Source organism: Nomascus leucogenys, chromosome 6 (genome assembly GCF_006542625.1).
Source record: "Nomascus leucogenys isolate Asia chromosome 6, Asia_NLE_v1, whole genome shotgun sequence".
Lineage (NCBI taxonomy): Eukaryota > Metazoa > Chordata > Mammalia > Primates > Hylobatidae > Nomascus > Nomascus leucogenys.
In genome coordinates this window covers 107,897,500-107,924,697 of record NC_044386.1, presented here as the reverse complement: position 1 = coordinate 107,924,697, position 27,198 = coordinate 107,897,500, and the positions used below count along the sequence as shown (strand labels likewise).

At 43.7% G+C, this 27,198-nt stretch overlaps 1 protein-coding gene, 1 non-coding gene and 1 pseudogene across 3 annotated transcripts in view; 1 reads left to right on the top strand and 2 right to left on the bottom strand.

The window, feature by feature from the left end:
- ABHD2 (abhydrolase domain containing 2) overlaps positions 1 to 27,198 on the bottom strand; it is a 112,367-nt gene that overhangs the window by 58,841 nt on the left and 26,328 nt on the right. For both annotated transcript variants that reach the window (XM_030814993.1, XM_030814994.1), the window contains one exon: positions 25,774 to 25,973. In XM_030814993.1, coding sequence (XP_030670853.1) covers positions 25,774 to 25,967 — 194 coding nt within the window. In that variant the 5' untranslated portion in view covers positions 25,968 to 25,973. The remainder of the gene's footprint in view (positions 1 to 25,773; positions 25,974 to 27,198) is intronic.
- On the top strand, positions 5,637 to 7,174 carry LOC100587854 (annotated as a pseudogene).
- Positions 21,416 to 21,480, bottom strand: LOC115835639. The gene has a single exon (XR_004030669.1). It is a non-coding gene; the product is annotated as a U7 small nuclear RNA (small nuclear RNA).

Sequence of the window (27,198 nt, the reverse complement as noted above, 5' to 3'; positions counted from 1 at the left end):
AGTCCTTTTTTAAATTAAGATCTCATTTGCCTTCAATGACAATTTTGCGAAATGGGCAGATATTGTTAACCCCATTTTACCACAAGGATCCTGAGGCTAGGGAGTTCATGGCTTGGCCACATTCACACTGCTAGTCGAGAGCAGGGTTGAGACTTCTACTGGGGCCTTGGCCACTGTGTCCAGGGCTTATTTGGATGATAAAACAGACATGATGAGGACAGATAGATGCTTTCATTCCAGAGACTCCTATGAGTCTATTAGTCATCCTTTAAAAATATTGGTTATCTAGAACCAATGTGATGAGACCAAACATATCGGGAGTAGTCAACAGCCAACCTCTACCTTTAAAAATACATCAAATTAGCATGTATATATTCTGATGCTGGCCATTTTAAAGGTTATCTTGAACTAGGGGCTTTTCAGCAACATGGAGAACCCTGGTAGATATTCCTGATAGAAATCTTTTTATTGAGGAGCTGGTGAACGTGGGCTTCTAAGCCAGAAGCTGGCACTAAACAGGAGAAAGGGTAAAGAGACCAAGTTCTGGGGCTCAGGCAAGTACTAAACAACAGTAGTCACAACAAAGGGGAATCACTCAGGAGTAACTCCCTCTTCCTGCTTTAACTTTTTTTTTTTTTTTTTGAGACAGAGTTGCCCAGGCTAGAGTGCAGTGGCGTGATCTCTGCTCACTGCAGCCTCCATCTCCCGGGTTCAAGCGATTCTCACACCTCAGCCTCCTGGGTAGCTGGGGTTACAGGCGCACGCCACCACGCCTGGCTAATTTTTGTATTTTTAGTAGAGATGGGATTTCACCATGTTGGCCAGGCTGGTCTGGAACTCCTGACCTCAAGAGATCTGCCCACCTCGGCCTTCCAAAGTGCTGGGATTAACAGGCATGAGCCACAATGCCTGGCCATTCTGTTTTTATAGTGGGGTCACATCTCACCCGCAGCTTGGTTCTCAAGTTAAAAGGCGAAACTATCAGGCTGGGTGTGGTGGTTCATGCCTGTAATCCCAGCAATTTGGGAGGCCAAGTGGGAGGACTGCTTGAGGCCAGGAGTTTGAGACCAGCCTGGGTGACATAGGAAGACCTCATCTATACAAAAAAAATTAATTAATTAATTAATTAATTAATTAGCTGGGTGTGGTGGCGCATGCCTGTGGTCCCAGCTATTTGGGAGGCTGAGTTAAGAGGATCATTTGAGCCCAGGAGGTCGAGGCTGCAGTGAGTTATGATTGGGCCACTGTACTCCAGCATGGGTGACAGAGTAAGACTCTGTCCAACAACAAAAAAAAAGTGAAACTAAACTATTAACTATAATAAAGTTATGCCCTGAGCATCCCTTAGTAACACACTGTCTCTGCACAAGGGGAGCCCAAGCAGTTCTCCCTCAGTGCCAGGAAGATGGCTGGGGCTGCGGATAAGCACAGATGGCACTGGTGGCTTGAGGTTAAGGCCATGTTGTGAAACAAAGGAAATGGAGAAGAAAAACACAACTTTAAATGTGAAGATACAGTAAGGTGCTCTCTCTCGCAGGAGAGACACACAGGCCCTGGTACCAGCAGAGGTGACGTGAGGCTCCCAGATCACAGATCACACGCGGGGGGGCGGGGGGGCGGTGGCTGTGCTCCTTTGAATGGAGAGGCTGGCAGAAGGGTCAGCACAAATAAGGTGGTGTGTGTGTGTGGGGGGGGGTCTCTCTCTTAATCTGTAGAGTTGAATTTGCATAAGTTAAATGTACATATGTAACTCCATTATATATTAGAAAGCATATCAAGATAATAGCTAACTATATTGTAATGTTAAAAAAAAGAAGAAATTCATCATTAATTTATCCTCTGCCTAAATTCCAAGGCATCAGGTACAAGAAGGAATTTCCAGCACAGAGAAGTGTTTTTGCTAGATTCTGTTGGGCATCCACAGCCACCTCCAGTATTTGCCTGGAACTCACTCTAGAGGTTTATTTAAAAGGTCATCAAGCAAAATGAATGGCTATCTTCTCTAGGGCTTGTGACCATAAAATGTCAGGACCACAGGTCTTTCAGTAGAGCTTGAGGAAAAGAACTGCTAACATAGCACGTGAGTGGAAGCCTCCCAAGTCCACAGGCTCCGACTGTTCCTAACACAGGCTGCTCAGCTCTACACACTGGCTGTGTCACTTTACACTCTGCCCTCAGACTTCCCTCTCTCTGCAAAACCCACGTCCAAAGGGATTCTTCAGCCACTGAGGCAAAACGCAGAGGAGTTACATCATCCTGGGAAGCCCTCCCAAGAAGAAAACTCTCTCCATCAGGGCTACAGAGACCCGCTGCGTGGCTGCTCCAGACAACTGCACACTCAAATGGCTGGTGATGTCCTCTGCTGGCTGTGTGCCGAGACTCCGGTCAGATTCTAGTTAGGTGCCAAGACTGTTAGGAGACATAGGCTCGGGATGTTTCCTCAGTTTCCAGAGAGAATGCCCATCTTCACAGGCCCTCCACTCTGCTTACTTGAGTGCACACACTCAAGGGAAGAAAAGCAAATTTTTCATCTCAGAAAAAAATATTTGTCCACTGAGAAAGAAAGGTGACCTTTACTCTGACAAACAGATTTGTTTTGAGAGTGACAACATGGACTGAGGATGCCCAACTAGGAGTGTGCTGCTGGCACCTGGGGCCAAACCAAAGATGTTATCAGGTCCGAGCCTGCCTCTACCTATATTTTCTTTTGGCTCTTATATATTGATTTAATAAAATTCAACAAATACGAGTGCTATGAGGCATACAGAGATTAGAGCCAGACACAGTGACCGCCCTGGTGGCATTCGTAATCTGAAGGTAGGATGCATGATGAATACACAGGCAGCTACTGTCACAGACAGGAGTGGTGGGCAATGGGGTCAGAGGGATAGAATAGGATGATACTATGGGGAGACAATCACGAGGCTGAGAAGTACCAATTTCACTTAGTGCATGATGGGGAGTACCAAGATCTCAGAGAGGAGAGACATTTCTGAGCACCAGATCTCTGCATCAGGAGCTGGGTGAGTCATGTCTCTAGTTTATTTACTTATTTATTTTTAGAGACAAGGTCTTACTCTGTCACCCAGGCTGGAGTGCAGTGGTACAACTACGGCTCACTGCAGCTTTAACCTGCCATGCTCAACCAATCCTCCCATCTCAGCCTCCTGAGTAGCGGGGACCACAGGCACATGCCACCATGCCCAGTTAATTCTTTTTTGTAGAGACAGTGTCTTGCTATGCTGCCAGGGCTGGTCTTGAACTCCTGGGCTCAAGCAATCCTCCCACCTCAGCCTCCCACAGTGCTGGAATTATAGAAGTGAGCCATCCTGCCCGGCCTTCTAGCTTAATCTTCACAATTCTGAGCAGTGGTGTCTTCCCCATTTTAAAGATGAGGGGGAAAAAAAAAGCTAGGATTAGAGGACAGGTCTCTGATTCAGTCCAAAGTGTTCCTTACTTTATCACACTCAAGACTCATCAACTCCCCCAATCAGAAGTTAAAATAACAGCTTTGTGCCTATTTTCTCCTGTCTGATCAACTGTCAAAATGTTCTATATTAAATAATGTTTCTTCAAATTGAAAACTGAATTTGTTGGAGCTTCTCTACAGTGGTCTTCACATGTCTTTGACAAAAAACCATTTCTTTCGTTTTGCATGTTTTTCACAACTATAACTGACTTGTTAGAGGAGTTCTTTTCTGCAGAAGATATATCTGGGGGCTAATTAATTTGAATATTCACATTTAATTATTTCTAAGATGAGGCCAGAATGTTAATAAAATCATACTGAATATCTCCCCAAAGATCCAGGAGAGCGATGACAGTGAGAGCAAGAGAGGATGGAAGTGCTTCTAGAAAGGTGACAGGTGTCTGATTTGGGGACACATTTTTATCCTACTTTCATGGGTGAGAATAAACCCAGAAGGACAAGCATCAGTGGTGGGGGAAACACTGGGAGTGAAGCTTTGTGGCAGCTCCACGAGTCTGCAAACTGAGTTCCAGGCCTTCCTGTGTGTGCACATGTGCATGTGCATGTGCATGCATGTGTGTGCACACAGGGAAGGTAAGGAAGCTGGCAAGGGCCAGGGTTTAGGAGAACATTTTGTCAGTTCTTTTCCCAGATCCTGAACTGCCAGAGTGTCCCTGCTCCACAGGCCTGGAAGCTAGGGCCCCTGCTGCTCCTACCACAGACACCTCTGGTTTCCTTTCTGGCCTATCTACCCCTAGCCTGGTGGACCTGAAGCCAGCATGTCAACAGGAGGTCTTTCATGAGCCCATCCCACTGGGCTTCACCCTTCTCCACTAGGACACAGCCCCCAATGGAAGCCCTTCTTTTCAGGAGGGCCAGATGTGGAGTAGACCCTGCGTGCACATCTCACCAGTCCTGCTGGGGAGGTGAGGCTGAGGCTGGGAAAGGGCTTCCTCATTAGCTTCAGGAACAAACACCTTGGGCCTTTCATCTCAAAATGGCAGCGACATATTCAGCTTCCCAAACACCCATTAATAGACTCATCAGAAATCCACTTTGAACACAGCATTTTCCCCTCACTGGAGGCAAATTCTTCTCCACAGCTGTCACACATTACATTTTCACTGTTGTTGCTAAATGCTCTATTCCTGAATTGCAGGATCTGTACAGGAAAATTCCAATGCAGAGACTGTTTCTGCCTGAAATGACCAAAAGTGACCTGAGGAAACAAAAGAGCAATCCTCTTCTGTTCCTGAACTGGTTTCTAAATACAGGGCGGAGGCCACTGGGCCAGGCTGGCACATCTATGACCTTTGTGCATATCGTGCAAACTATAAAATATGAATGTTAGGAGAACAGCCCCATGAGTTACAATAAAACCACTTAAAAAGAAACTGTACGTTTTTGCTCTAAGGAAAAATAAATGTGTTTTTCTAAAGTTCAAAGAAAACCAGTTAAAACCCCTCAGAACTGTATCCACATGTTAAATGCATCTGATCCCACTATCTTCCTGTTCACAAACAGCACGCGGAACTGGTCACACCCCTCCCTATGCAGACCAAAGCACAGTCCTCTCTCCTCACGTTGCATTTCAACCCGGTTTTGACACCATGCTTTAAGTAGGGAGGCAGTTTATTAAGAAGCTCCAGCGTTCCATTTGACAAATGCCATCCGTTAGAGAACTGGTGCTGCAAACAGCCAGTCAAAGATTAGTGACCTAACTTTAGGAGAAGGCACCACAATTCCCAGACCCGGACTGCCAAGGTGCTAAGTGCAAAGTTCCCAGACTCACTCTGTGTTAACCAAACAGGACGTATGCTGACGCTCAGAACACAGAACACCCGTGTCTTGTCCCCATCTGCCTAGTCACCTCTCTCCTGAGGACATGCACATAGATGCCAATGGTCTGCTCTTTGTCCAACCCAGTGCCTTTTGGCTACTTCCCAGGCCAAGGCTACCTCAAAATCTGTGCCAGGGTTATGGGGGAGGGAAGATTAGAGCTGGAAAATCACATTATATTTGCCACTATTCCTAGTGGAGGAAAACTCAAATACCTAAATGTGAAGCCCCTGGATTATCTACACAGAATGCTCTTTTAAGAACACGCTAATCGACTAGGAGCTGCGCTGGCTGGAGAGCAATGTTACAGAGCGGAGAGAGTGAGGAGGCTGCACCTGGCTCCAGATATCACAGCCACTGCAGTACAATGACTCCATAGAGATAGCACTGGGGCAAGTGAGAGCCGGATAGGCACTGGGCAACTCTGTGCCTTGCTGAGGAAAAATAACTAAACATGGGCAAAGGAGACCCTAAGAAGCCAAGAGAGAAAATGCCATCATATGCATTTTTTTGTGCAAATTTGTGGGGAGGCACATAAGAACAAACACCCGGATGCTTCAGTCAGCTCCTCAGAGTTTTCTAAGAAGTGCTCAGAGAGGTGGAAGACCATGTCTACTAAAGAGAAAGGAAAATTTGAAGATATGGCAAAGGCAGACAAGGCCCATTATGAAAGAGAAATGAAAACCTGTATCTCTCCTAAACAGGAGACGAAAAAGACGTTCAGGCTGGGTGTGGTGGCTCATGCCTGTAATCTCAGCACTTTGGGAGGCTGAGGCGGGTGGATCACCTAAGGTCAGGAGTTCGAGACCAGCCTGGCCAAGACAGTGAAACCCCATCGCTACTAAAAAAAAAAAATAGCCGGGCATGGTGGCGGGCATCTGTAATCCCAGCTACTCGGGAGGCTGAGGCAAAAGAATCGCTTGAACCTGGGAGGCAGAGGTTGCAGTGAGCTGAGATTGTGCCATTGCACTCCAGCCTGGGCAACAAGAGTGAAACTCCATCTCAAAAGAAAAAAAAAAGTTCAAGGATCCCAACGCACCCAAGAGGCCTCCTTCGGCGTTCTGTTCTGTTCTCCTGTCCTGTCCTGTCCTGTTCTGTTCTATCGCCCAAATATCAAAGGAGAACATCCTGGCCTGTCCACTAATGATGTTGCAAAGAAACTGGGAGAGATGTGGAATAACACTGCTGCAGATGACAGGCAGCCTTATGAAAAGAAGGCTGCGAAGCTAAAGGGAAAATAAGAAAAGGATATTGCTGCATATCGAGCTAAAGGAAAGCCTGCTGCAGCAAAAAAGGGAGTTGTCAAGGCTGAAAAAAGCAAGAAAAAGAAGGAAGAGGAGGAAGATGAGGAAGATGAAGAGGATAAGAATGAGGGGGAGGAGGAAGATGAAGATGATGATGATGAATAAGTTGGTTCTAGCGTAGTTTTTTTCTTGTCTATAAAGCATTTAACCTGTACATAACTCACTCCTTTTAAAGAAAAAAAACTGAAATGTAAGGTTGTGTAAGATTTGTTTTTAAACTGTACAGTGTCTTTTTTTTTTTTTGTATAGTTAACACACTACCAAATGTGTCTTTAGATATCCCTGTCCTGGTGGTATTTTCAATAGCCACCAACCTTGCCTAGTACAGTATGGGGGTTGTAAACTGTCATGGAAATTAAAAGCAGGTTCTTGTTAGTGCACAGCACAAATTAGTTATATATGGGGATCGTAGTTTTTTCATCTTCAGTTGTCTCTGACGTAGCTTATACGAAATGATTGTTGTTCTGTTAAGTGAATACCACTCTGTAATTGCAAAAAAAAAAAAAAAAGTTGCAGCTATTTTGTTGACATTCTGAATGCTTCTAAGTAAATACAATTTTTTATTAAAAATAAATAAAGAACACACCAATCAAGAGATGACTTTAAGGATTAAAATGCTGACATTTGACATCAGTATTTGTACCACATCTTGCCTTTCTTTGATGTGCAGAAAACAACTCACAAAATGGCATGCAATGATGTTAGGAAAAAAATAGGTTCTACAAATATTTAATGAAAATTATGTTTCTTTTATCAGTAATTATATAGACCATTACTAATAAGCCATACTCAAAACTTGACACCATTCTTGCTCCCAGGGAGTTCACAATCAAGAAAAGGAGATACAAAAACTTTCTAATGCTCTTTCGGGCTCAAAAGACTTGAATAAATGAACTTGCATTGGAAAACTTGGCATCACAAACGTCAATTTTCCCTAAATTACCTATAAGCTTAACAGATACACAATAAAAATAATAAGATTTTTATATGTGGAATTAAACAAGCATTCTAAAGTTCATTTGGAAAAATGAACCAGCTATAATAGCCAAGAAAAGTACGAAAACAAGCAGTGCTGGGGTACGAGCACCGCCCCACTGCCCACAGCAAAACACAGTACAAAGCTGCAATCTGCTGATGGTATGTGTTCAGGATCATCAACAGAACACAAAAGACTGGAAATATGCCTAAATACATCCAGGAAATTTAATTGGTCAAAAAGGTGGCATTTGAATAATGGGGTAAAGATGGATTGTTTAATAAATAGTGTTGGACAAAGCGTAGCCATCTTGAAAAAAATTATGTTGGAGCCACACCTCACACCAGGATAAATTCTGGAAGGATGAAACATTTCAAAATAAAAATGAAATCATTCATATGCTAGAAGAAATTCTAGGCTTTAAAAAATAATCTTGCAGTGAAGAAGACCTTTCTAAGGAAACCAGAAATCCCAGAAGCCACAAAAGAAGCATTTGAAAAATTTAATTATGCAAACATTAAAAAAAATTACGTGGCTGGGCACGGTGGCTCACGCCTGTAATCCCAGCACTTTGGGAAGCCGAGGCGGGTGGATCATGAGGTCAGGAGATCGAGACCATCATGGCTCACACGGTGAAACCCCATCTCTACTAAAAATACAAAAAAAATTAGCCGGGCATGGTAGCGGGCACCTGTAGTCCCAGCTACTCAGGAGGCTGAGGCAGGAGAATGGCGTGAACCCAGGAAGCGGAGCTTGCAGTGAGCCGAGATCACGCCACTGCACTCCAGCCTGGGCGACAGAGCGAGACTCCGTCTCAAAAAAAAAAAAAAAAAAAAAAAATATGCATGGCAAATACCACTATGGGCAAAGTCAAAAGACAAATGACAAACTGAGAACAAATATTTGCAATTCATATCACAAAGGGCTAATTTCCCTAGTACATAAAGAGCTCCCTCAAATGATTAGGAAAAAGACCAATGACCATCAGAAAAATGGTCAGAGGCTACCAATTGGCAGTGAATAGAAAAGGAAATAAAAAGAGTTCTAAAATATAAAAAGATACACAGTCTCTTTAATCAAAGAAAGACTAACTAAAACCACAGTGAGAAAACATTTTTCACCTACCAGATTGGCAAATATCAAAAAGTAGAAGAAGTCCTGATGTTGGCAAGGTTTTGGGGAAATGTGCTCACAGTGCTGGTGTGGAGAGGCTGGAGGGCAACAGCTAACAAAATTTTCCATGCACATCCCCTTTGACCCAGTAGTTCCACCTCTAGGAGTTTATCCTACACTGACAGGTGAGCATCCTGATGAAAATACAGAAGCATTCAATGCAACATTGTGAAAGCAAAAGATTACAAATAAAGGAAACCTCTATCTGGACAATGGTTAAACAAACTGTTTTTTTTATGGAATACTAAGCAGTCAAGACATAAATGGAGGAAGCTCTTTCACTACTCCTATGGACAAATCTCTGAGTGATATTTCACAAAGAAAAGATGGAAGGATAAACAAGAGCCTACTGACAGCAAGGGCAACACGAAGGAGGGTACAAGGTCATAGGTTCTATTGGCTGATGAAAGAACTTCTGGGAAATGCAGCCAGGCTTCTTGAGCAGGGTGCACCTTGAGCACAAATGTAAGAGGAAGGAAATGATGCAGCTGCCCTGGAGCTTTCCGTCAGAGGAACACAGTTACAAAAAGCTGATAGAAGCCACTGTTGATGGCTGTGGGTTAGCCCTGTTGAAATGGGAGCCCTCCCCTATGGCATGTGGGCACAGGAAAACATTTTCTCAGATGGTCAACAACTCCATCCTTGAGAAAAGCCATATTAGGCACCAGACCTTCATCTTGTCCACAAAGTGAGAGAGCGCCACAAAACCATGCAGATAAGCATGTTCTAGAAAGTCCTACTAAAGCAAAGTCCATCTCTCTTTACATATAAAGGACAAACATAAAGGACAGTGCTGGGGTCACTGCTTATACTTATTATTAGGAATGAACAAGATAACGGCTTTCAAAACTATGAAGGATGAAATGCATATTCAGAGTCCTCTTAATTTCATATCAATTTGAAATAGCTATAAGAAATTAGAAGCTTAAAAATCACCCACATCCTCACAAGCCTTACAAAAATGTTCTCATTTTTGTTTCCTTTTCATTTGTATCTATCCGAAAGCAGAGTATTTACATAGTTACAACAATGGTGCTCACATAGAGATACATAATTGTCTTCTGCTTTTTTCACTTATTCTCTATTTTTATAGATAATTAGTATGCTAAGTTGTGAATGTCTGCATAAAATTCTATCCTGTTTATTAGCTATAGTTAAGGGAGGGAACAAACATTTATTTAGCCCCTTCTATGGGCATGTTACATAATTCAATTTGTCCCTTACAGCCATTCTTATTATTAGGACCCCCTTTACAGACAGAAACTGAGCGTCCAACAGTCTACTGCACAGCAGACCCTGCATTTGAACTCTGTGTGTGTCTGACCTGACAGCTCTTTCTTTCCCCTGCATTATATTGCTGCTGCCTCCATTGTTGGATGCTGCTATTTCCCAATTTTTACTATAATAAACAATGCCAGCAAAATATCTTTACATATTTTGTTTTCACCTTTCTTGAATTTTTTTTTCATATTTTTCAACTTCTGTTTAAAAAGTCCAACAGGATGCCTCATCTGTCTCCTGACTCCTGCCCCTGAGAGATGACTATTCTTAACTTCTTTAGTTGTCCCTACCACCCCACACTTGCCTTTACTTCTTAATGCCATGCTTATCCTGCTTATGCTGGTTCTTCAATTTCAGTTTTCAATAGTACCTATTGACCTTCCTACTCTGGAAGGTGCTAGCTCTCTTACATCTCCCCTAAGACATACATTTTCTCCGCCCCCATTCTTTTCAACACTGTTACAGCAACGCTTATGGTTAAATTAATTTTCAGTTTATAAAATTATAATTATGGAAATATTAGCCACAAAGAAGTCATATGTTGTATTCTTTTTTGTGAAATTTTTTATTTTCCCTCAAGTCATCACTTTTATCATTTCCTCATCAGCTTAGTTTTCTATGTGCCAATCACCAATTTGTCTCCAGACTCTAGGGGACCTGTGAGTCTCTCAATAGTCAGAAACCAGATTTGCTTTTTCTTGGACACACCGCTGAGGAGCCCCTGTGCCTGTTCCCCTCTGGAAGGGCTTCCCATCCTGCCCCTTCACCTCTCTGCTTGGTCCTAGATCCCAAGGCCACACCAGATGCTATCAGACAACAGAGAAGAGAACCATAAATGTCCAGGAAGCATTCATCAGAGAGAAGGTGATTATGTTCTCTCAAATAAAGAGGCTGTGTAGAGGTATGAAGGGATTCTAGGTAGAAGGCATTGCAAGTGTAAGACATAGGCAAGAGAGAACATGCAGTATGAGAAAATGTGGAGAGATCTGATGTGTCTAGAACACAATGAATATGGGGAAGAAGGAGTGAGGGCTGATGCTGGACCTCGCCCTACAGACAGTGAGGAGCCACTTGGTTTAAAGTAGGGGCATGGCATGATCAATTTGTGCTTTAGGAAGATAATTTGGTGGCCTGCAAGATCAATTAGAAAGGGTAGAGAATGGAGGGAAAGCTATTGCATTCTTCCAAGTGAAAGCTGATGACGTCCCGCAGTAAAGCAGAGGCACTGAAGGAGAGATGGAGTGAAGGACAGAAGGAAGGAGGTCCACGTGACACAGGCTGCTGCCTGTGGCCATGATTATTCTCCTCTTCTCTGGACACAGGTGAGTGTGTGCTGCTTCTCAAGTTAGGCATGGGCATAAGCCTTGCTTTAAACCAGGGGTGTCTAATCTTTTGGCTTCCCTGGGCCACGTTGGAAGAAGAATTGTCTTGGGCCACACATAAAATACACTAACACTAATGACAGCCGATGGACTAAAAGAAAAAGAAAATCACACAAAAAATCTCATAATATTTTAAGAAAGTTTACGAATTTGTGTTGGGCTGCAATCAAAGCTGTCCCGGGCCACATGCAGTCTGTGGGCTATAGGCTGGACAAGCTCTCAGGCTTGTCCAGCCTACCTTATTTTGTTGTTATTGTTCTGTTTCTTTTGTTTTAGGCTTTTAGCAGCCTGAAGCCATGGTTTGTAGTTTCTGTCTCTAGTGATAAGGGAAAAAGAGGCATGAGGAAGGGGCTTTACCGGCCCAACCAGAAACAGAAACTAAGAACCCATGACTGTATTATCTCCCTTGGACATCCAAACCAATGAAATGGGAAAGGAAATGACCAAGTGCCATTTCCAGTAGCAGCCTTTAAGAGCCAGTGTGTGAGGTGTGACATTGCTCTTCCTGGCTCGGTGGTGACCACGGAAGCAGGTGTTGAGATGTCACCTCCATCAGCTGGGGTCCTGGTGGGACGACAATCAGCAGAGCCCTCCTGCCCATTGAAATAAACACGTAGCATGAGTGAGAAATAAACGTTTGTGGCTTTAAGATGCGCAGGCTTAGAGGTAATTAGTTACCACAGTATAAACTAGTTTACTTTGACTAATACGACGTCCAACTTAATATAATTTTGATACAATTACCATATTTTCCTCTGAGTATCAAATAATATTTCATATTTTAAGGCTTCATTGTTACCAAGTCTTAACATTATGTGGTGCTTATTACATGTATTTCCTTATGTGGAATTTATCTAGGCACATCTTTTACCCACTTATCCACTGATGTCCTACTGACATTCAGGTGTGCTTGTGTGATCTTTGTGTACATTATGTCTTTTGCTATTTGTACAACTGATCCAGCGGATAATATTAAAATAAAAATAGCTACAATAATAGCAGCTATATTTACTGAACTCTTATATATGCCAAGTATCCTATAAATCATCTTACATGCTGTTCTTTTTTTTTTTTTAATCATCATACTGAACCTATGAAATAAGTGCTATTATACCCATCTTACAAATGAGGAAATAGAAGCTCGGCAAGGTGAAGCTACTGGCTAGCAGGGGGCAGGGCTGGCATCTGAGCCCAGGTGGGTCTCAATGCTGACCTGGGCTCTGGATTCTCCGGGGGCAACAGCTCGCTAACTTCACCCTCTCACTTGGGCCCCCGGATTTACTCTCAATCTTAGGGGAAAAACCTTCAATCAATGTGGCTTTCTCCTCCAGTTTCCATTGTTTTCTCCTTCCTTCTCTGGCGTTTGTTTCCTGACTCGCTTCTTTGGTTGCTGTTGTGCTGATCTATTTATTCACCTCACTCCTGAAAACACATTCTCAAAAATCCCTGATCCTTTCTGGCCAAGGTAGATGGCCTTTGGTCAGCTCTCATCCTTCCTGAGTTTCTGACACCCTCTTCAATGTTTTCCTTCTCTGGCTGCCATGACACTGGAGGCTCCTGGTTCTCCTCCTACCTTTCTTACTGCCTGTCTCTGGCTCTTCCACCCTAGCCGTGGCCTGCCTCAGCCATCAGTCCTTAGTGTCTCTCTCTGCCCACCCCCACAACCTCCCCTACCTGCAGCTGATCTGGAATCTACACATCTGGTCTTGAGCTCCCACCTAAGTTCTAATGCCACAGTTGCACGTACCCCTGTGCACATCCTGTGGACAAGCCCCAAGCTAAACAACTTTCCTTGAGAAAGCAGCTTCCCCATTAGATTTCCCTATTTCTGTCAATGATTCTATTCTCTTAACCGCTCAGTAACCTCAGCATAATCTGTGATTCAGCCCTTTCCTCTGATGCCCAAGGCCATTCCATTATTCACCAATACCACTGATTCCACCTTAGAAGACCTCTGGAATTTGTCCCATCCTTCCCTTTCCTACCACCTACCACCAGTGCTCACAGGATCAAACCCAAACTCTTCCTCTCTGGGAATTTGAGACTCCTCATGATCTGATCTCCTCTCCCTCCCCGCACAGACCCCAGGGCTCTCTGCTACAATCAAATAGCTCTCAGCTCACCAGATCGTGGCATAGGGACTGGCGAGGAGCTGGCCAGGAAGCAACTATAGAGACCAGACCAGTGATGGGGCCCAAAGCTCATTAGCAAACAAAATCAAAGGGCACAGTGAGCAAAGGGCAGACTGGGTGGCAGGGCCAAACATGATGTAAGCAGCACCAAGATCATTTTTGGGAGTTACAAGAGAGACAATCAAAGTCTAGCCAAATGAAGATCTATGGAATTAGGAGACAAGAATAGAGTGGCTGTGGTCAGGGCAAAGCATTGACAATGTGGATATGTGTCAATGGCAGCAAGGCCTCTACCACCTTCTTAGAATGCTGACTGGTTGGAAGGCCCACAGGAAAAAAGGACAAAGGTGGATGGGTGAAAAGTGTTGGCCTGGGCAGCAAAGCCAGTTTTCTGCCATGAGTGCTTGTTTAAATAATTGATTTTACTGGTTCATGCTCACGCCAACATCTGTGCCTTCTCTCCTATTGTCCCATCTATCCAAAGCCAACTAATCTTTCAGGATTATGGAAGACCTCCTCAGTCAAGCCACCACAGGAATATCCCCTCTTTCTCTAAATTCCTTTATCACTTACCTGAATTACTCACTCTGTCAATCACATGCTCCTACCAAAAGACTCTACTAAAGTTAGTGTGTACTAACTCTATGAGAAGCAGCAACCACAGGGAAGACAGAAAATTTTTAAGACAGTCTCTGTCCTTAAGCCTCTCAGAATACACTTGAGGTGTGATGAGAGATACATATGTGGAAAGTTATTGTTTCTATCCCTGTCCTTAGGTAAGAGCCAATGAGACAGAGACAGGTAAAAGTCAGGAGCTACTAGAAGAGCTACGATTTGAGAAGGCCTGAGGATTCTGATAGACTGAGAAGGTGGAAATGTGAGAAAAAGTATTGTGTGTGATATAGAAGGGGCTGAGTATGGTGTACAGACGGTGAACAGACTGGAAGAGCAGGTTACTAAATACTACTAATTGACTAATTTTTTAAATATACATATATATATATATATATATTCACTGAGAAGAATCTTTCTTTATTCAAATCCCAAGGAAGGAAAAGTCCATACTGCTGTGGCTTCTCAGGTTTCAACATTTTAAAAAGCATTTATGGAGTTTCTCGCTTTACATCAGTAAGAAATTACTGTTCAAGCTTTTGTGATCTGGCTGAAAACACCAGTTCAGGGTCTTGCCAGCAGGACGATTTCGTGCTACATATCACAGGAAAGTCAGGTTGGTCATGGCAATGGCATTAGTACTCAGTGGAAGGGTAGAAAAACATATAACCTGCTGTTTCTCACAAATCTCTCCCTTCCTGGGAGGCTACAGATGGTTCTCGATCAACCACTGACCTCCAGGCGGGGTTCCCAAATGTTTTGGATTACAGACTCTTATAATGGCTACCTCAGAAGTTAAGCCATCTGGTTTGATGCCATGCAACCCACGCTGACCCAGAGCCCTCACTCTATGATTAGAAACTGACAGCAGGTAGAGTTAGGGTGGTTCACAAGCTGCCACAATGGCTGACTCATTTCCATGGCTCACCATGATACTACACTGCAGGCAACTACCTAATGCAGATGGAGGGCCTCTGAGGAGTACCCGGCCCTTGGTACTTGGTAGAGGGCACTTCCCAGTCTGACTACTGACAGTCACGGGGTAGCAAACAGCAATGGCATCTCATCCAATCATGCATAAAATCAAGTCTTCAAGGACTACAGCCTTCTGTATTAGTTATAGCTTTCTAGAATTTCATGGAGGGGTAGATTTCCTTACAAACTCAGGAAAATGCTTTCCTTAAGTAAACATTACACCATCTAATAAACTCTGACCCTAAAGGTCAGGCTCCCAAACAGACTCCATTTGCAGAGAAGTATTCTTGATGCTGCTGAAGAAGACTGGGCTTCTAAAGCCAGTGACTTCACTCACTGTTGCTTCAGACAAAGAAAAGTGTAAACAGCCATCAGCTCTTAACTCTCCACATCACTGCATGACACTGGCACTGAGAGTTTAGGAAAAATTCTTATTTACCCTCCAGAATATATTTTCCAAGTCAGTTTACTGTCTTAATTTTATTTTACCATAAAGTATATACTATTTTGTAGTACAAAGTGTACTATCATAGTGAAGGAGGGCATGCTGAGAAGCAGGCAGAGAAAAAGAACAGTTGAGATCAAAATTGGTAACCTCTGAATTCACAGGGTCAGTAAAACATGAGAGGCTGATAAAAGTTGGCTATCCTTAGAAATTTGAGACCTTCTAGAAAACAAGGTCCATTTCCTGCTCCCAGATAGTGGAGCAATTTTCTGTCAACCACACATTGAGAAAGAGTATAAAAGTAGATCTGATTCCATGTACGTCCTGTAAAGCAAATGAGGTTTAAGCTAAAAGTTAAGGATGAATGGTGGACCAAGGTGGATTCTAAAGTCGAGTCTGGGAAGGGGTGACACACAGAGGGGTGACTCAAAACAGGACCTTACACATGGAGCCAAGGCCCACTTACCATCCACATGTACTGAATTTGATACCACGTGATGGAATCAGTTGTAGCGTATACTTCCTTTGCTTTTTTGGAGACATAGTAGGGCCCTGAAGAATAAACTCAGGTATGATGAATACGGCAGTATAAGGGTCATACATTTTTGGAAACCGGAATTGGTTGTTTTAAAGAATGCTCGGCACATGAGAGATGAGCCTTTTTCCATCTGAACTAAATCACGGGAGTCTTGACTATTTTGGATTCTGAACCTTTTTTTAGATCTTTCAGGCTTCGGCAATTCCTATAAGAAGGCATAAAGTCTCTAAGAAGAAGCTACAATCTGTATCTAGGTTAGAGAAGGTGGATGAATTCTGCAGCAGACTCAGACTTGGTTATCTTGATTCAATATAGGAGACCTCAAAGATGGCGGCACTTTTCTTCCTGATGTGGCTGGCCCCTTGCATAAATGACCTGCTAGAGCAGAGACAGGGCAGGCAGACAACTATCTTGGATGTTGCCTATCCAAGATAGTGAGTAGTCGAGAGGGTGAACAACTTATCCCTGTTTGCCCTAGAATTCCCCGGTATTAGCCCTGACAGTCCCATGCCCCAGTCCTGAGCAAACTGGAATGTTTGGTCAGCCCAGTAATAAAAGAGTGTCCCAGGGTCAGCAGTTTAACTTTCTTACTTTGACAGTTTTGGTTTGGGCTATTTTGCCAGAAACATGAGCAATTTTAAGATGAAATTGCCTAAAAGTTTGACTTATTGAGGCTAGCCTTTAATACTTAGCCTCAATCAAGATGATTTTGAGTCTTCCATTTTTCAGGAATTTTCTAACAATATAAGTTTGCAGGTGAATATGCTCTGAAGGTCTGGTGGCTACAAAACAAGCACATCAGAACACTACAGTTCTGCCAATCACTTGTTAATAGTTTACCAGAAATATCCAAAGAAATATTTGCACAACTCTTTTTTTTTTTTTGACATGGCGTCTCCCTCTGTCACCAGGCTGGAGTGCAGTGGCACGATCTTGGCTCACTGCAACCTCTGCCTCCCAGGTTCAAGTGATTCTTCTGCCTCAGCCTCCGGAGTAGCTGGGACTACAGGCATGTGCCACCATGCCCAACTAATTTTTTTTTTTTTTTGAGACAAAGTCTCACTCTTGTCCCCGAGGCTGGAGTGCGATGGCACGATCTCAGCTCACTGCAACCTCCACCTCCTGGGTTCAAGCAATTCTCCTGCCTCAGCCTCCCGAGTAGCTGGGATTATAGGCGCCTGCCACCACGCCCGGCTAATTTTTGTATTTTTAGTAGAGACGGGGTTTCACCATGTTGGCCAGGCTGGTTTTGAACCCCTGACCTCAGGTGATCCGCCTGCCTTGGCCTCCCAAAGTGCTGGGATTACAGGTGTGAGCCACTGCGCCCAGCCCTAATTTTTGTATTTTTAGTAGAAACGGGATTTCACCATGTTGGCCAGGATGGTCTTGATCTCCTGACCTCGTGATCCACCCACTTCAGCTTCCCAAAGTGCTGGGATTACAGACGTGAGCCTCCACGCCCAGCCTGCACAACTCTTAAAACAGATAAAATCAGGTCGATGGAATTAAGTCTCTTGGCAATTAGGAATTTATCCTGTGAAAAGGACAAAGCTTTAGTGTTCAGCCAAGAAGGAAAGGATCTAAATCTGATGTGGAATGTCTGTGAGCAAGAGGGAATTAAGAGAAATTTAAGTCAGAGATAATGAAATTCTTTTCAGCTTTAACTTGCTATAAATAAATAAGCTGTGCTGGCTCCAGAATTTTTTTTACCTAGGAGGGGCCTAGGGTGGCAATCTGACTGGAAGAGAGTGTGTGAAGTTGCATCTGCCTGATGCTTTAAGATTAAGAAAACACCAACTGTCCATCTCAAAGCTTCTAACCCCAGCCTCTGCATTGGTACTGCCTCTGCAAAGAAACAGCTTTATAACAAGGAGGTAGAGAAGAAAATGGAAGGAGTGGCCGTTTCATATATGGAGTCCTGTGCTCTTTAGATCCAGAAAATAACTCCATATATTGCACTATCAGAGAGATTTGAATTAGTGCTTTTCTGTAGTGTACTTCTAATTATTTAATACTTCCTTGGTACACTAGGACAAAAATAGCATATTTTGCACATCTATGACAAATACAGTGTTTGTACACACAGAACTGAGCTCTTATTTGGGCAGATAAAAGAAAAATGGATATTTACTGTTAAGAAGTATGTACAACAGCAATAGAGAGGGAGTTGGTACTGTTCGAGAGAAAAATCAAAAGTAGATTTGCTCTGCTTTATTAGAAATAATTAGGGGCTGGGTGTGGTGGCTCACATCTGTAACCCCAGCACTTTGGGAGGCTGAAGCTGGAGGATTGCTAGCCCAGGGGTTTGAGACCAGCCTGTGCAACATGGTGACACAGGTGAGACCCTGTCTCTACAAGTATATTTTTAAAAATTAGCCAGCCATCGTGGTGTGGACCTTTGGTTCCAGACACTTATGAGGCTGAGATGGGAGGATCTCTTGAGCCCAGCAGGTTGAGGCTGCAATGAGCCATGATTGTGCCATTGTACTCCAACCTGGGTAACAGAGTGAGGCACTGTCTCCAAAAAAAAAAAAAAAAAAAAAAAAAAAGAAAGGAAGAGAAAAAAAAGAGAGAAATAATTAGACACATTTGTGAGGAAACTGATTTTTAAAAAATGCCTCTAGAAAATTTCCATAATTAAAAAGCTTGAAAAACTGATCTTTTAAAAATGCCTCCCCACGATGAGTTTCAGAGAAGTAGATCCTCAAATGCTCATTAACCAAGACTGATGGATGACTAATCGGCAGGAAACTAAAGGTTTGGACACATTATGATGAGAACAGCATTCCAATTGGATTCTCGTTTGGAGCCTGTACTCCGGTGAGTGAAGAGAAAAAGGGAAAACCACAGGAGATGAATCCATTATGGTCTATGCAAGGGCCGCAGGGCTCCTCCCATTCTCTTATGACTACCCGAAGCAGCTTCCAGGCGGACACATCCAGAGAGAGCACCATGGCATAGGAGAGCCAACTGTTATTTTTGGCTTGGTGTTAGTGGGTATACCCCTCACCCCTAAGTTTCAGGTGTCTCTCAAATCCACAAAGAACAATAATGTCCAGTTCTTATTAATACAGGTGGCAGCTGGTTGCAGAAGAAAGCGATTACATTTTCATCTCTGGGGAAGAAAGTACCCACACACATGTGGCTGTGGTTTTCATCATACTGCCTCCCTTCTCTGGACTCTGCAGGGGCTTCTAGATGTCTCTTGGATCCAGTGAAGACAACTCAACTCTCTGTTTTTAGGCCTATTAGCTAAGCCCTCCATCATACTCCTCCTAAATGCCTTCATCTTTAGCTATAAGACAGCCCATACTGGCAAGCTTGCCAACGAGTAAAAAAGCAGCAGCCTGGCTTCCCACAGGGGAGTATGTACATTTTAATAGCAGGCTTCCAGAGACAGGGCACCTGCTGCCTGTCTCTACTTTCCAACCAGGACCTGGTGATGAAAACTTCAGCCAGGCCCAGAGGGAAGGGTGGAGGCTGTGAACTGCCATTATGCATATGCCTGGGGTTGTCCTGCCTTAATTTAAGATCATAAACAATCCATCTTCTTCCAGAAACAGGGTAGAGCCTTCCCAGATCAACAAAGCTCTGTCAGAGCTGAAGGTACACCTGATTCCCTGGAACGCCACTGAACAAGCTGGATACAGTGCAGTTTGTTTCTCCTGGGCAGGCACACATGGCGTCTGCCAAAATGAGAACATCGTTCACTTACACCTGTTTATGGAAAACAAGATACAGAATGGCATAGTACTTGAGATTTGGAACCACCCGGAATCCTGTTCTGTCTCCTCAAGTATGCGGCTCTTGATTTGGGGTATATATTCCAGTGATAAAGAAAAGAGACACAAATTATCCTAAAACAAGATGGAACATTTTAAACGGACACAGAAGTTATATGTTGAGGAAACATGGCAGGAAGATGGAAGAAGGGCTCATTCTGGTTAAAGAGGAGTAGGCCGGCAAGTTAAAGAATAGTATCTCAGAATTGATGCTATTAAAGGCAGGGCACAGGGATTTCACACCTGAAATCCCAGTGCTTTGGGAGGCCAAGGTGGAAGGATGGCTTAAGGCCAGGAGTTTGAGACCAGACTGGGCAACATAATGAGACTCTGTCTTTACAAAAAATTTTTAAACATTAGCTGGGTGTGGTGGTGCACAACTGTAGTCCCAGCTACTTGGGAGATTGAGGCAGGAGGATAGCTTGAGCTCAGGAGTTTGAGGTTACAGTGAGTTATGATTGTACTACTGCACTCCAGTCTGGGCAACAGAGTGAGACTCTGTCTCTTAAAAGCAGAATTGATACTATTAAAGTTTTCTTACAGGATAAGAGGCATTTTGGTGCTGAGAAAAAAGAGGGGATCTGGGATAGTGGGGAAACAACAGCCCAAAGGTCAGGTACTTCACAGACAATGAGAGAATGCTGTGAATAATGAGGCTGGACAGGTAGGTTCATGCCTCGGCTGCTGGCCCGCTTGAGGAAGCCAACTCGAGTAGTATTATGACAGATGGGTGGGTCAGAGGCAGGGAGGTCATAGTACGCTTTTGTAAACACCCAAGGGACTGGTAGTTACACAGCTGAATATATACATAAAAGCCCCTGAGCTACATACTTAAGATTTGTATATTTTACTATATGTAAATGATAGCTTTAAAAAGTACTTAAAAAAAAAAGCCAAAGGGAGACAAGTGCCAGCCTGTCCAGGAGTACGGGGGCTGGGAATAGTTAGAAGAAGACAAACACACAAGAAAGCCAGTCTCTTTACCCTGCAGTCAGGGACCCTCTCCCAGGGTCCTTCCCCTAAAAAGACCACTCTGATGTTTGCTAACAAAGCAAGGGTACCAGAATCAGAAGATGTCTGTGCTGAAGGGCACCATGGGAGACATACCTATTTCATTTTACATAGAAGGAAACCAAGGACCAGAGGGGCTATCATTTTGTCCAGGGTTCTGTGGCCAGTTTAGAGGTAGAAGACCTAGGTTTGCATCCTAGTTCAAATTTCAATTCAAAGCTCTTTCTCTACCCAACTGTTGCCAGCAGCCATCAGGCAATTTGAATGAATGATAGAATTCTGAAGCTATAAAAAAATCAAACGTGAGTAGACAGGTAGCAGCATGGGTGAATGTTCATGGCAACGTTCATCATGGTTTGGTGAAAGCAGGTTACCAAACAATATCCATCACCGTGAATTTGTGGGGGCAAGTATAAGCAGAAGGAAAACCACAGGGATGATCGCCCACATATTAATAATGCATTATCTCTGGGTAGAATTATAATTTCTTTTTCACGTGGGAGATTTTCTGGTAAAAACTGAAAAACCTGTTAGACAAATTCCAAAAGAGCTATAGGGCCAGTGCGGTGGCTCACGCCTGTAATCCCAGCACTTTGGAAGGCCGAGGCGGGCGGATCACAAGGTCAAGAGTGCAAGACCAGCCTGACCAACAGGGTGAAACCCTGTCTCTACTAAAAATACAAAAACTAGCTGGGTGTGGTGGCATGTGCCTGTAATCCCAGCTACTCAGGAGGCTGAGGTAGGAGAATCACTTGAACCCGGGAGGCGGAGGTTGCAGTGAGCCGAGATCCGAGATCGCGCCACCGTACTCCAGCCTAGGCAACAGAGTGAGACTCTGTCTCAAAAAAGAAAAAAAAAAGAGCTATAACATTTATAGATAATTTTTGTGTGCTCTACCTTTTCCATTTAAAAAAATGAATATGCATTAAAGTTTTTATTGAGAAAAAAAGATTTGTATGACAATCTAAATTTTTGTCATAATTCCGAACTGGGCGTCTGCTTGTTTCACTAAAGGTAATCACTTCATGAGAACAAAAAATGAATCACTAGGTAAATATTGATCTGTTTCTAAGTGAACAAGAGACATAACATCCCACTGAAGCAAAGTTTTCCTCCAGACATAAAAAGATTAATTTATAATGTATCTTTGAGTAAATCATCTTAAAACAGATTTTCGAACTGACTTTAATGCTGAGAGGGGAAAACAGTAATCCCTGCTCCTTGAGCATGCTTTCGATGTTCACCTTTCATCAACTTTTTTTCTATACCAGAACAGTAAGAAGACACGAACTGATTCCGCACATGTCATTATAACCAGCTACCCGCGGTCAGGATTACTGAACAATATTAACAGCGTGTTGTAAATCAGTTAACAGAACTTTCCAGCCTAGGCGAGTGCTTGTGAAGGCTGCAGACAGGCTTCCTTGTAGGAAAAAAATCTTCAGAGTCCCAGGAGAAGCACCTTCCCTCATAACAGACGTGTTTCCTGCCCTTAGCTTCCAACACATGGGAAGTTGTTACAGTCATGTGACACAGAAAAAGACTATGGGGGACAGTAGCTTCCAGTGGAGTGACACAAACAGAAAGAGGGTCAGATGGGAATCAAAGGTCACCCAGGGACTGTCATCATCAGGGGCTGGCCTCTGCCTCAATTCTCTCACTTGTACCCAAGAAAAGTCCCTGTTCACTTCCCCAGAGATAGGAAGGCAGCCAACCTGGTGTCACACTCCAGTTTGGGTTCAGTTTCCCTCTCTGCTACTCCCAGTTTCCTCATCCCTAAAATGAAAGGAAACATGAATCCAACCTTAAGGTTGGTAAGACTGAATGGCATAATGTCTATGAAAGGTACTCAACAAATTTCAAATGCAGTAATAACGCGAACAAAAGAGAGTAATAATGTGAAAACATTTTGGTGATATGAGACATGAACACAGGATACAGTGATTCCTAAAATTAGAATGTAAATAAGAAATAAGAGGTGAGTTGAAGGATTGAGGGGCAATAAAGTGAATCCTTTTGCCCTTTAGTCATTTGTCATGTTCAAGTCAGATTGCTCGGGTGTTTAGAATTTAGCTGCTTAAGTAATGCTCCAACATGCTCTAAGAGGGCTGGTCCTATCATCAAAGGGAGAGGCTTTGGAAGGAAATTGGTTCTGGAGAATTTGTCCCTTCACATACACCTTCAAACCCATAGCTAAGTCATAAACAATCATCAGGTTTGCCTTTAACCTAGGCTGACCTCCACCCCTCCCTAGTTCAGGCTTCACCAGGAGAGAGGGTGGCAATCAGCCAATGACCAGGGGGCTCCATGCTGATGCCCCTGGCTCAGGCTGATGCTAATTTTCTAAACACAGCCACGAGGTCCAAGGAGATGGGGCTGGGGATGCACTTCCATAGGAGGAGGTGGGTGGGAGCCATTTCAGTAGAGGTCACACCTTAGACTCATCAAGAAAATGTGCTAGAGAGGGAAAAAAGCAAAGAGAAACTGTTGGGCTTAATGTCTCTGGATTATTTTTAAAAGGAAAAAAAAGAAAAGGAGGTAAAAACTGCCACAATCAGCTTTCTTTTACACTTTGAACAATTAGTATGGAATCAAACCTTACATGATGTTTTTCTGGAGCCTGGGCAATAGCAGCTTTTGCATGGCTTCCTCCCTCTAATTACTTAGGAACCAATGCTGGGTGGAAATTTGCACTCATCTGCAAAGAAACTTGCAGCGTTTTAAATACTTTGGTTTTCAAGAGCTCTCTAAAAATGAGATGACAAAAGAGCTGGGTCTAGCAGTCCTACCCAAACTGTAAGCTGAAAGTGAGTGCAAATTTCAGTAGCCAGTCGAAGTTATTGATCTAAATTAAGTATTAAAAAAAATTCAGGCCGAGTGCCGTGGCGCATGCTTGTAATCCCAGCACTTTTGAAGCAGGCAGATTACCTGAGGTCAGGAGTTCAAGACCAGCCTGGCCAACATGGTGAAACCCCGTCTCTACCAAAAAATACAAAAATTAGCTGGGCGTGGTGGCACGTAGTCCCAGCTACTGGGGAGGCTAAGGTAGGAGAATCGCTTGAACCTGGGAGGCAGAGGTTACAGTGAGCTGAGATCATGCTACTGCACTCCAGCCTGGGCGACAGAGTGAGATTCTGTCTCAAAAAAAAAAAAAAAAAAAAAGAAAGAAAGAAAAAAAAGAAACATTCAAAATACGACTATGACAAATACTGGATGATTTTCAAAACATATACCGTGCACACCCTTTATAGAGCTGATTTTTAACTGCAAACACAGCATATAAGAACACCATGTCCTTGCTCTTGTGCCTGGCTGTGGAGGCTACTGTAATGAAAAGTCCCCTCAGCAGGGGCAGTTCCAAATTCAATATGACATTTATAGTGTCCACCACTATTAGGCAATATCTCTCTTGACTTAGGGTCATGACATCACTGTCACAACTATGAGAAAACTGCGTAATACCGCACATGAACACCCAAAACACCCAAAGCCCATAATGGTAGCTGTTCACCCTTGGCCAACAGCATGTGAAAATTAACTAGACAACTACACAAAGCAGGGGCCCAAACTCTCAGATGTTTGTTGCCCATTTGTCTGCTCTTAGAAGAGAATCATTCACCAAGTGTCCACAAAAGCAAAAGAAGGGATGAGAGGTGGTATCAGGATGCAGGGAAGAGCTTCTACCACCATCAGGTCTTAGCAACTGCATTAGTCATGTGCTGAACGGATACGCTTGAGGAAGACATCTCTCTGAGTAGCTGCAGTCTGAGAAGGCACAGGCAGAATGGAGTAAGCTTGAAGAAGCACAAAGCGAGTGAAGCAGCTGACAAGAAAGGAATGAGGAATTAGACCCACTGTGCACGAGGCTTGGCCTGAGCCCCAGAGGAAGACACAGTCATTCAGAAGACATCTATAGGGAAAAAGTGAACAATGCATCTCTTGAAAATAGTATGTGTGACACACAGTGCAGATTCCCTTCATTTTACAACTACGGTTTCCTCTATCAGAAGCAGAGCCCGCCCCTGCTGCCTCCAAAATACAGATCTGGAGGAAGGTGCAGTGGCTCATGGCTGTAATCCCAGCACTTTGGGAGGCCGAGGTGGGCAGATCACTTGAGGTCAGGAGTTCGAGACCAGCCTGGCCAACATGGCGAAACCCTGCCTGTCTCTACTAAAAATGCAAAAATTAGCTGGGCATGGTGGAGCACACCTGTAATTCCAGCTACTCCAGAGGCTGAGACACCAGAATCGCTTGAACCCGGGAGGTGGAGGTTGCAGTGAGTCGAGATCATGCCACTGTACTCCAGCCTGTGCGACTGAGCAAGACTCTATCTAAAAAAAAAAATACAGATCTGGGCTTCTATAGGGAAACCTGGTTCACTCAGACAAAGCACTCTAAGTGCATTCTCTTAGCTAATGCTTGGTACATTTTTCAACAAGGCAGATGGAGAGTACTCAACTAATGGATCTGTGCTTTTTTGCTTATTAATTATTTTGGGTGAGGATAGTTTCTCCATCCTAGAACTGGCAACAAAGCATTTGTTAAAGGACTAGAATATTGTCCAACTTTTCCATATCTGCCTAAAAATGACTACTATTTTCTGCAAAGTCCTTGTCATGGATAATGACATCACACTGTGGAGGAAGGAATGTTTCAGGCAACAGAGATCTGATTCTCTCCTACCCTCCAGGATTCAAACACTAGGCTGCAATCAGACTGTGGCTATTTTAACACTAGTGACGCCATATCCCATTGATGCCTTAAGGACACGATGGCAGAAGATTCTTCTTTGAACATCACACAAAGCCAAATATATCAGCAGCTGAGCATACAGAGGGCATGAGGTCTACTCACTCTTTGGTCAGAAGAGGACAGGACTTGAGCAGAAAGCGTGAGAGCCCCGAGTCCTGGAAGTAGAGGTCAGGTGGGGCTGTGGGGCTCTTCAGGTTCAAACACCGGACTATCACGTACAGCACAGCAGCCACTGCAGCCAGCTTCACTCCATCAAACACGGCTGGGAGTTCGGGGGTCTCCAGCATGGCATTCATCTTGATCTGGGGAGCAGAGGCACAGGTCTAAGTTTATAAGCACAGTGAGGATGGGTGGTGCCCACCACCCTACAGACGCATGGTGGGCTAAGAGATACTGCCAGTGATGGTGTGCCATAATTCAGATGTTTCCACAGGCTCCTGCCAGGCAGACACCACCAGCATCTTACAGCTACTAATCAACTGGCCATAATCCAAATCACAAACAGTCTGAGCATGGATAAACTGGGTACTGTGTTTTCTTTTTATAATCTCACAATCGTTTCTAAGATGAGCAAATCAGAAAAATGGAAAAATGCTAAGAATAGTGTCCTTTATCAGAGGGGGAAAAATAAGATCAGTCAAAGAGGTGGCAGCAGGACTAGGGGTAGCACTTTGATTTTTGTTAACAGGTCATCCTTTTGTTTTTTTTCCCCTCTGTAGACTTAACCTGCACCTGGTGCCCCAGGTGTGTGTTAAGTGTTGTGTTTACAGCCTTAAACAGAAACCCGGAAAGGACTGTTGGTGCCACCAGGTGTGGTTGTACTGCCTGCTGGCCTCACCCCTTTATTTGCAGAGCAGGCTGAGATAAAGCAACCTCAGCCTGACTCAGCCGTCTGCTCCCCACAGGCTCCCCAGTGCTGGAGTCTGGGTCAGACTCAGCCCAGGTGGCCGTGATCCTGGCTCCTAAGGGTTTCAGGTGTGAAATAGAGCTTGGCTAGTTTTGTTTTGTTTTTTCCCCCTGCGGAGGCTATCTGACTGTAGCCATTAGTCCAAAATTAGGTTAAAAGTAAACCAAATTGACCACTAGGTCAAAATTTAAAATTGGAGTACATAAAACATATATGCCTATCTGGCTTTTCCCAAGCTCTCCCAATATTTCTCTTTTGAAGTAACTTTACCTTATATACAACACACACACACACACACACACACACACACACACACACCTCCAAACATATAAAACCAAACGTAAGCAACAACAAAAGCAACAGCAACAAAAATCCAGTATTTTCCTTGCTGCTCGGCAGAAAAACAGAACATCAGCTGTTATCTTAAAAATCAGGGAAACCACAAGCTAACAAAAAAGAGAAAATGGTAACTCTCATAGCCAAGGTAGCTATGGCAACAGCTTCCCCTGGAATGGTTTCAAGTAGCCTCTGCTAACAACAGTCATCATGAGAGCTCTGGTAGCCAGTGGTAGAGACAGGATAGGCAGAACAAAACAATCTCCACCAACTGTGTTTGGGGT